Source organism: Pinus tabuliformis, chromosome 6 (genome assembly GCF_031772625.1).
Source record: "Pinus tabuliformis cultivar Carrire ecotype Pingquan chromosome 6, CPIR1, whole genome shotgun sequence".
Classification (NCBI taxonomy): domain Eukaryota; kingdom Viridiplantae; phylum Streptophyta; class Pinopsida; order Pinales; family Pinaceae; genus Pinus; species Pinus tabuliformis.
In genome coordinates this window covers 1,039,703,364-1,039,713,825 of record NC_142292.1, presented here as the reverse complement: position 1 = coordinate 1,039,713,825, position 10,462 = coordinate 1,039,703,364, and the positions used below count along the sequence as shown (strand labels likewise).

The 10,462-nt window shown below is 38.8% G+C and overlaps 1 protein-coding gene across 1 annotated transcript; it reads left to right on the top strand.

Moving 5' to 3' along the window:
* The first annotated feature begins 6,772 nt into the window (after positions 1 to 6,772).
* LOC149262534 (inactive leucine-rich repeat receptor-like serine/threonine-protein kinase At1g60630) lies at positions 6,773 to 10,234 on the top strand. Its single transcript, XM_089385245.1, has 2 exons — positions 6,773 to 8,773; positions 9,355 to 10,234. Exons 1-2 carry the CDS (start codon positions 7,360 to 7,362, stop codon positions 10,038 to 10,040), a joined length of 2,100 nt encoding a protein of 699 aa, XP_089241371.1. The 5' UTR covers positions 6,773 to 7,359; the 3' UTR covers positions 10,041 to 10,234.
* The last annotated feature ends 228 nt before the right edge of the window (positions 10,235 to 10,462 follow it).

Below are 10,462 nucleotides of genomic sequence, written 5' to 3'. Positions count from 1 at the left end.
TGGGTAGCTATCTTAGAAACAAACAATGAAAGCTTTTCGAGAGTTCCTTTAAGTGTGATAGATTAGAGGGAAGAAAAGAGGACCAACCTGGATCTCTTGCTTTGATCCTAGCTTGATTTCCCTTTCCCTTGATAGAATTTGCCACTCCTCTCTTACTTGTCCCGCTTCAAAGAGTACCTGTAGAGTCAAAGTAACAGCAAACCATCAAAGCATCTCCATATAAAACATCATAAACAATGTGGAATCAAAAACACATTGACCAGACAATTGCATTCATAAACAATAAGATTCATAAATGCATGATTATATGGAGGAAAACTCAAAGAACTTTATTAATAGTAGTGAAAGAGAGGATTACAACCCAGCTGTCTGATCCAACATCATCCTCCCAGTGTAGAAGCCCTCTTCACCTCATGAACAAGCAAATCACCCAACAATGCAATGTCTCTTCTCACAGATAAACCAACAACACTTCCTTACAAAATACGAAATTCCAGCTTCCAGATCTCTCAGATGAGGGATCCATTTATAGATGTCTTGCAAGGGTGTGAGTCAGCTCTGGGTTTTTTATTAGTTTCATTCCACTGATAGTTCTTGGTTCCACTTGGAGATTTCATTGATCTATTACTCATCCCTGGGCGAATTGAGAGAGGAAAGTGTCACAGGAGAAGTTTCTAGAAGATTCCATGATCATCCACTTAGCAAACTGTCTCTACCATTTATTTATTCTTGCTCATCGCACCACATAGAAGGCCATTTTAGTATGCATAGCACCTTTCCCATGGAGCAATCTGTATGGTCCAGTTTTGGCCAGTTCTGAGTAGTTTTTCAGGTGGAACTTCTAGGAAATGATGTAATCAGTTGACCATGATCCTTTAGGGTATGAAACAACACTTTTAGGGACTTAAGGAGCCCTTATTTTATGGACATATGAGTTTGGGGTTACAGTGCCCAAATATGTCTATAACACCAGGAGTGGACAGAGTGTTGGATATTCGTGGCTATGTTGATGCAGACTGGGCTGGAGATTTGGATCAGAGAAGATCTACAAGTGGGTATGTGTTTAACCTATTTGGAGGTGCAGTCAGTTGGATGAGTAAGAAACAATATGTAGTGGCACTATCAAATACAGAGGCAGAATACATGGCAGCCACTCATGCAAGCCAGGAAGCAATTTGGTTGCAGAGATTGTGTTCAAGTATGGGGTTAGTATAGGGAGCGATAAGGATAAACAACCAAAGTGCAATTTTCTTGGCAAAGAACCCTGCATATCATTCAAAGACAAAGCACATTGATGTTCAGTATCACTTTGTGAAGGATATGATAGAAGACAAAAAGGTGTTGTTGGTAAAGGTGGACACTTTGAAGAATACTGTAGATGCATTGACAAAATCTGTGAGCTCTGAGAAGTTTTCTTGGTGTAGAGAAACAATGGGCATTGCAGGGCTGGATAAATGATTAAGCTCTCTTGTGGCCCCCTATGGAAAGAAAACAACAAGTGGGAGAATGTTGGGTTGTGTTATATTCTTTCCACGACTAGCCCACGTAGTTAACCAGGGGGTTAGAAGGGAGTTGAAGCCCCCCCTTCGTTGTGCCGACTGTGTAGCGGGGGGGGTCATAAGCGGTTTGAGGGATGCAGGTGACCCCCCTCTATGCGGTCTGGGGCAGCGCCTCAAATTTTTTTTTTTTGGACCCTATATTAGGTTGGGCGGACCTACCTATGGTTTTGTGCATGATTTTTGCACATGGTTTTGGACGCGATGGTTTTCAGTCCATGGTATTGGATGCTTCAACATGTATAAATATGTATTGTAACATTGAAAGGAACATAATGAAAAATCAAGTTGGTAGTCCCAGTTTTGGGATCCAGGGGAAAATCTTTGTGTTTATGTGTTTTATGTGTTGTGCTCTCGCATTGTTTATTTTTTATGTTTTTAGATTTTGTATGCAGGTAATTTTTGTACAGGGTTAAAACCTAAACATATAAACTACACATACCATGACCTCATGCATGACAACAACAACCATAACAATGTACACTGAAAATATGCAAGCATAAATAACATATAACAAATCATAGGCTCATGATGACACACTTCAAAACAATAATATCCTCTTTCACATGGCGACATCAGTACAACCATGACCGACACCATGCATATGAAACAAGCATATAGAGTACAAGGATGATTAACAAACGTGCAACCGACATAATTGCATGACCAACACACACTACCCATCCAGTCCAAGGGGTGAACCATGCTCTAATACCACTCTATAACAGCCTCCTTCCACATATGCCCAGGTAACCAACCAATCGGGGTAAATATGCGAAGAGAGGCTAGTATAATGGGATTAAACCTCCTAAGTCACCTTAAGGAAGTGGAATCAATGAAAACACACCATGTATACCTTCCACATCAGCAACAAAACTCTCAGGAGTCATCCAAACCACTCATGTAACCAGCCCCTAGGTCCCACTGAAGTTTCAATGCATCAAACCCATGGACACTACCATGATATGGACCAACATGCATCAAGGAGGCTCCAGAAGCTTCCACAACAAGGACTAGTGAGTGTCTGAAGACTTTTTTTACCTAGTGTTGTGCCCGCGACTTCGGGATTTGTGCCACTTTTCAGGCCTAGAGCCTAGGTCACTACCAAGAACTTAATGACATCTTCAGAAATTAGAACAATGATACATTTGCAAAAACATTGACAAGGACTAGACTAGACCCCTACGAGCGATGACAGACATTTCGTCAAACATGTCACAAGTATGAAAGCTATAGGTCTTAACAACAGAATTGCGCATAGGTGTCTCATACTTATCTAAGAAATGTTAAGAAGCATTGATGACTCAACACATTAGCTGCAATTTCATCTATTAGGCCATCGATACATTTCCCATTCATTTACAAGTAAAAACATGATGAGAGCCATACATAGCCATTGTCATAATACATGTTCATAACCAACATAATAACAGCATAAACACGAAGGAAACAAGACCGATATAATCCACATATAAACCTGTATAATACTCATGAAATAACAATGAGAAATAACCTCGTATTAATGATGCAAAGGCCAACCAGGTTCGAGAATTCCATGAACCACTCAACCATAGACATGGCTAAGCCAAATCTCACTTCAGCTAGTCACCCCCATTCCAAATTCCAAACATGAATGTGGGATCTCATAAAGCACATTAATCAAAACCATTAAGGGCTTTTAGAGGCTAAACCACCTTAACCCATCAAACAGTGATTCCACTTCATGGTTGGACATCACAAACCATCACCAGTATGGTCTCTACCCAAGCTTTCTAGGGCTCCAGAGAATTTGTTCCAACCAAGGCTCTAGAACTAGTAACTCAACCCACAATTACCGCTAAGCTCGAGAGAATTTGTCCAACCAAGGCTCCAGGACTAGTAACTCAACCCACCAAGGGCTCCAAAGTGTTTGTCCAACCAAGGCTCTAGGACTAGCAACTCAACCCAATCTGCTACAGGGCTCCATAGCATTTGTTCAACCAACGCTTCGGGAATGAGTAACTTAACCCAAGCTTAAGGAACACATGAGAACCAACCAAAAAACAAATAAATAAACCCACAACACCATGGCTATCCAGGAAATGGCAAGGCTAGGAAAATCCAATGTCAATCCAGGTAATCCTCCATGCCAATGACAGATCATGACCAATAAACCACATGCATATGACATGCATGCCAAAACTAGTGAGGAAAACATACATGCAACTCGATACCTACAAGCAAAACTTGTTGTAGTTGTTGATCTTGATTTTGTCTTACAATTTGTTGCTCTTCCTTTTCCTTCTTGCTCCAAAACTACAAGTATGCCACAATCCTCCAAGAGTGCTCCAAGAAAACTCTAAGTGTCCAAGAGTATGAGAGAAAGAGAGAATAGAGAGAGAGCTCCAAAACTGAACTGACAAAAATCTGTGAACTGATCCTCAAAAGCCTTTTTATTAATGAGACTTCAATTTTCTTCATTTTCTGTTATTTTCCTTCATTTTCCTCCTCACATGCAACTTGTGACCTTTCAGCTCACTTTCTCCTAATTTCCATTATTTTCTTAAATAAATGTGCCAAAATTCCATATTTCCTTTCCAAAGCCTTTTCCATTACCTTTGCCAATTTCCTTGGTCATTAATCAATCACCAGTGATCCCCATCACTATGTTTTTTTCCCAACATTCAGCTTGGAATACTTGTCCCATCAACCGTGGTTATTATTTTGCCTTTATTAACTTTTATTACATGGAATTTTCACCAGGGTTGTTACACATTGCACCTTCAAGAGTTGACATATTGATTAACCACTTCAAGGCCTACAAACCTTTTAGCACTTCATATTCCATGGCTAGGGTTTTTAAACCTTTAGGGTTCTTTCTTTGTGTTAAAAGGTCATTCTTTTGGCTTCTTGTGATAGATTTTATGAATGAGTGTTGCCACCATCTCTCTCTCTCTCTCTCTTCAGAGATAAGCTACTACCATTCTAGCTAGTTTGTGTTATATCAAACCGATGCTTTCACTATATTACTATGTCTTCTGCTATATTTCTTTATGTGTGTGTGTTCCATTTCCTTTCTGGCCTTTCATTTCATTCCTTGTACAACCCAAATAATCCACCTTTGAATTGAGGTCCATAATGCGATAAGGGAATGTCTCTTCTCTCAAATCACAAAATCCTAAACCATTGCTTGACAATTCATCTAGCTATAATAATAACTCTTAGTATATTTGCTAAACCAAGTAAAGATTTGGTGAATCTAACTAGAACTATGTTGAGCTCAAGCAAATCATAAAGGAATCATGACCTAGTAAATCCGTCATTAAACATTCCCACCCATCATAAAAATACGCATTTTTACACCATGAGAAGCAAGGTGCATTATGTAACTCAATTCTAGGGAGTTGTGTAATATTTGTTCTTTATATTAGATGAACACATGTTACATAAGTTGACACAATATATTATATAAAAAATAAAATAAAAACAATCATAAATAAGAATTTTAACATTTTCTACCATTAAATTAAAATAGAAAAATAATAATAATATATAATACAAAATATATAATTTGAAAAAATAGCAAACAAACACTAACATAAATCCATCTAGACTCAAAATTATTCAAATAATAATATATTTACATCTCAATTTTTTTTTTATCTCTCTTAATGCTTAATCCAAAATCAAAACAAATCTACACTGCCTAGCATTAACTAGTTCAAGACCAATTTCTTCTTCTTAATTATTACTCCACACGGTAAAACAAAAGTCTTGGTTAATTTCTTCTTCTTATTTATTATGGTTGATAAAACCAAAATCCTCACTTTTAATTATTATTACTACAAAAACAAATAAAAACAATAATATTATAAAAACTCCCTTTTTCTTAAAAAGGGCTCAATTGAATTAAATAACTTATATATCAAGCCTACACTCTAACACGAACCTAAAAAAATTCAAGCCAATAAAAATAGCAAGAAAATGATTTTTCCATTAAAATATCTTCCCCTTTCAAAAAAAAATCCACAGCAATAAAAATATCAAGAAAATGATCCTTCCATTCAAATATCTTTATCTTCCCCTTTCAAAAATACATTTAAATAGAAACTTCGACCTACCACTTAACCTTGCCCCTTGTAATACATTGTTCCCTCATTTTACTTTGACACACCACTTAACCTTGCCACTTGTAACGCATGAGTGCCTCATTCTACCTTTAGAAAATCATTATGCTTTATATATTATTAAAGCATGGACCTTCATTGCCCAACAAAAATATATCATATAATGAGTGCAAATATTGGGTCTTTAATGATGCCCATTATTCGAATACATTACATTAAGCATATCAAATCTTTCCATCACCACTTTCTTGAAGTGGGCATTTGTGGTATTCCAAAGTAGGAAAGTGAAGACAGGATCAGGTAATAAGTGCGAGATATGAAGTTATTATATTGTTGAGTTGTGGGATGTTTTTTCTTAAATTTATTTGTTAAGTTTGATTGAAATTTTAATTTAATATAAAACTAAAATTTAGATTAATTTTAAATTTTAAATTTATTAATATATTAAGATTACAATTTACTCAATATAAGTTGATATTTCAATAATTCTTTATCCATCAAATTCCAACAATTTGATTACTAATATAAAACACCTTAAATAATAATCAGAGTTGTACATGGGTTAAGTAGAGTAGAGAAAGCGCTTGGAATGATCTAATATAAAACACCTTAAATAATAATCAGAGTTGTACATGGGTTAAGTAGAGTAGAGAAAGCGCTTGGAATGATCTAGGGGGAGGTGCACCTTATTAGAAATGGACTTTTATTCAAATGTTGAATGGTGGATCCAACGTTTCATCAATATTTGTGGGCCATATCCTTTTTCATCAATACTTGTGGGCCATATCCTTAGAGAGAAAGCTAACTCAACATCTTAATCATCGTAATGATTGTAATATAGTAACAACCCAAGGATTACCTCTCACATATGTACTTTAATGCTAATTGTAGAATGCATGATATTATTGCTTGAGTCTAGGTGACCTGAGATTTAAGGTCCCACTCTAATGTAGTGGCATAACAACCCTAGGAAAAATGTACACATAAATTAATAATTGATTATGAAATCCGGGATTGGAGCATATTCTATCGAAATCATATATGATTAATGCGCATTCCTTAAGCAATCCCAATCATATATTATAGTACATGAGAATAGCAAGGGGAGCATCAAGGATGAGATTCTTCCCTTCTATATCAGGAGAGAGCAACTTTATCTGCTAAATTATAGTTGTCATGTGAGCATGCACGGAACAAACAACCAACCCAGGCAAAGGATGGAGGTGCAGAAATTAAATGTAAAGTTGTTCGGCTTTCTCGGCGTAATATTCCTTACGTGTTCTCCGCTGTATAAAAGGTAGGACTAATGCGGCGGGACGCTATACCCTAATGGAATTGTTGCTTGTTTGAAGTATGGACGCGGGTGCTTGCATTTACGTTCTGCACAGGGAACGGGGCTCTCGTGGAAGGTTTCCGTATTAATGATCGTCACAAAGGGCAGCGCCCAACTTATGTAAAGATCTCAGAAATTTGAGATCTACAGTTTGAATTTAGCTGCGCGCCCTTGTAGAAATTCAATTTCAATTTTCAGATCATATGGGCCAGAGATTGGAGGGTTTAATGGGTGGATCAAGGAAAATGAAGCAGAAGCAGATTGTTTTAAGAGGATGGTGGAGGTGAGCCTGGTTTTAGATTTTTTCATAGTTTTGGATTTGAATGTGTTTTTTTGTTTTCGGAATTAAGTTGAGGTTAGGTTGATGCCAGCCTCAATGTTAAATGGAATAACTATTTGTCTACCAAAAATGGAAGTAAAACAATCTGTACTGAATAGAAGAACGATCTACCTACCAAAAATAAAGGAATCGAGATCGAAATTCATTAATGGTGTTTCGTTAATTTGTCTTCTGGTTTTTGTGGGGCACCCTTGTTGGGGTGTGGCACAATCGAGCGACATAGATGCTTTGAATTCTTTCAGGGCCAAAGCAGATCCAGGTCATGTTCTTGATGGCTTGTGGGTTAATGGAACCGATGTCTGCACATGGGAGGGCGTCAAGGAATGCATCGATGGCAGAGTCACAAAATTGTCGCTCCAGTATTCGAGGCTGAACGGGACATTCGCAGACGGGTCGCTCAGCGAGCTGTCCCAACTCCGAGTTCTGAGCCTGAAAGGCAACGGGCTCACCGGAACCGTGCCCGATCTTTGCGGATTGACGAATCTGAAGATCTTGTTTCTGGATCACAACAGGTTCACTGGTCCGTTCCCGGAATCGATCACGAGACTGCGTCGCCTTGTGGTGGTTGTTCTCGCTTTCAATCAGTTCAGCGGGGCGATTCCAGGGACCCTGACAAGGGTCCAGAAGTTGTACATTTTCAGAGCTGAGAATAACAACTTTACTGGCGAAATTCCCGCGCTTAATCAGTCGAGTCTGAGATTTTTCAATGTGTCGAACAACAGGCTTTACGGCGAAATTCCGGCGACCGTTGCTCTGGCTTCGTTCAATGCTTCTTCGTTTTCCGGCAACCCTATGCTCTGCGGAGGTCCATTGCCGAGGGCGGCTTGTGCCTCGACCGTGGCTCCGGCTTACCCGGCAAATCTGTTTCATCCGGGCCTTGCTCCGAGCTCCGTCATTGTTGGAAATGGTGGGAGCAAAATGAGCAAGAAAGAGGTAATTGGAATTGTGGTGGGAAGCGTGGTGGGGAGCGTAGTGGGGTTATCAGCAATACTGCTGTGCGTTTTCTTCTGTTTCCTCAATAGGGCCCGCAAGTCGTGGGCCACGGATGATGCGCAGTCTGCAAAAGGCGGCGCCGATCATCGTGGTGGTCCTCCGGAGGAGGAGAAGAATGAAGGGGGGCCGGTGCTCGTTTTCTGCGGCGGAGGCGGCGTCCAGATGTATACGCTGGAGGATCTACTGCGTGCTTCGGCTGAAATTCTGGGAAGGGGCAGCGTTGGGATCACGTATAGAGCTGTCATGCAATGGGGTCTCATGGTGACGGTGAAGAGACTGAAGAATGGGCCCAAGGGTTGCAAAGCGTTCGAGAAGCAAATGGATGCCATCGGGAAGCTCAAACATCCCAATCTCATTTCTTTGCGGGCTTATTTCCACGCCAACGAGGAAAGGCTCGTTGTCTACGATTACCAGCCCAATGGCAGCCTTTTCGCCTTCATTCACGGTCAGTGAAACTTCCTGGATTAAACTCCTCGTCTCCTTCAAAAAAAATTCGAAATCTTTTTAAATCTTTATATATATAATTTATTTATTTTTATTTTTTTATTAGGATGGTTAATGATTATTCACTTAATGTAAACACTTTATTTAAATTAACCCACACATTTTTTTTGGCGTATGTATTATTTTGTTTTAATGCAATTTCTTTATTTTATTAATAACCATTATTTAAAATAATATTTCTTTATTAATATTATATAATTATTTTCTATATGATAAATAATTTTTTATAATGTTATTAAAAATATTTAATTTTCATTAGAAATTTAGAAATATCAAATTTATCTATTTATTAAATTCTTCATTTTTAATTTGGTTTCTTCTAATATTGTTTGGTTTAACTTATCCACGTATGTTTTTTTGGTTTAACTAGTCCAATTACGCGTTGATTTTTAACTAAAGAAAAAATATTTTAAATATCGTTTTTTATGAATATTTTTTTATTTTTTATTAGTAAGTTTTATTATTAGTCGAAGTGGTGAAGATTTTAGTAAGCGAAGGACTAAGTTGGTGCTTCTGGTCCAGGGAGTGGTGATTCGTGGGATGGCAAACCATTGCATTGGACATCGTGCGTGAAAATAGCGAAGGAAGTTGCGAACGGGCTGGTCTACCTGCACGCGGCTTCCTTGGCGCATAATTTCCACGGTAATCTCCACCCAGCAAATATTTTGTTAGGCAGAGAAATGGAGGTTTGCCTCACAGACTTCGGCCTCACGCCCTTCCAGAATGACGACGAGGGCGAGGGTGGGCGTTCGGATTCCTTTGTTGCGTACACAGCTCCTGAGTGGAAGTCACTAAAGAAGAGGACGCCGGCCTCCGGGCCTAAGGCGGACGTCTATAGTTTCGGCATCCTCGTTCTCGAGCTTCTGACGGGCAGGACGCCATCGCCATCTTTTATCCATGGCGGCTCCTCTGAAACTGATCACGTCCACCAGTGGGTACTCTCAGTGCGAGAGCAAGAAATGGAAGGCGGCGCCGCCGAGGACGACTCATCCACCGACAAATTGGTGGTTCTGCTAAACGTGGCGGTCTCTTGCGTGGCGCTGTCTCCGGATGAGAGGCCCACGATAGAAGAGGTTTTGACAGTGTTGGAGGAGGATGCAATAGAGTCGCACAGCTGTCCTGAGGATTTTCATGGCAGCTTTATTCCAACAGAGGAGCAAGGAATGGGGGACAACACCAGTGAACGAAGCTGGTCAGAGCCGGAGTAATTTTATTATTATTATCATCGTTCAATACCGTTCTGTACATAGAGAGGAATTTGAAATTTCATTATGCGTTGTTGTTCATTTGAGAGGTAATGGTATATTATTATATGGCCTTGTATGTATCGCTATATATCGACCTAAATGTGGTTGTGCTACAGCTTCTATACTATTGTATTCATTATGTGTGTTACTTCATGTTGTTATTATTGCATTGTGTGTTATTTTATCGGTGCTTGTTAAAATGTTTTGCTGACGGACAGAAAATTGTGTGACATTTCTAAAGCTTTTATGGAAGGGTTGGATGTCAGATTTGAGAGTTTAATTTTCTTTTTTTTACTATTGAAATAAAACAACAAATATTTACGGTAACCAATATTGTAGATAAATTTTTGAATGTAAAATGGTGGTTAAAAAAAAATACATTT

Bases quoted from the DNA above. Each gene is read 5' to 3' on its own strand.
- LOC149262534 (XM_089385245.1), top strand. From the start codon at position 7,360: ATGCCAGCCTCAATGTTAAATGGAATAACTATTTGTCTACCAAAAATG. The intron at 8,774-9,354 runs GTCAGTGAAACT...CTTCTGGTCCAG, and splicing joins CCTTTTCGCCTTCATTCACG to GGAGTGGTGATTCGTGGGAT.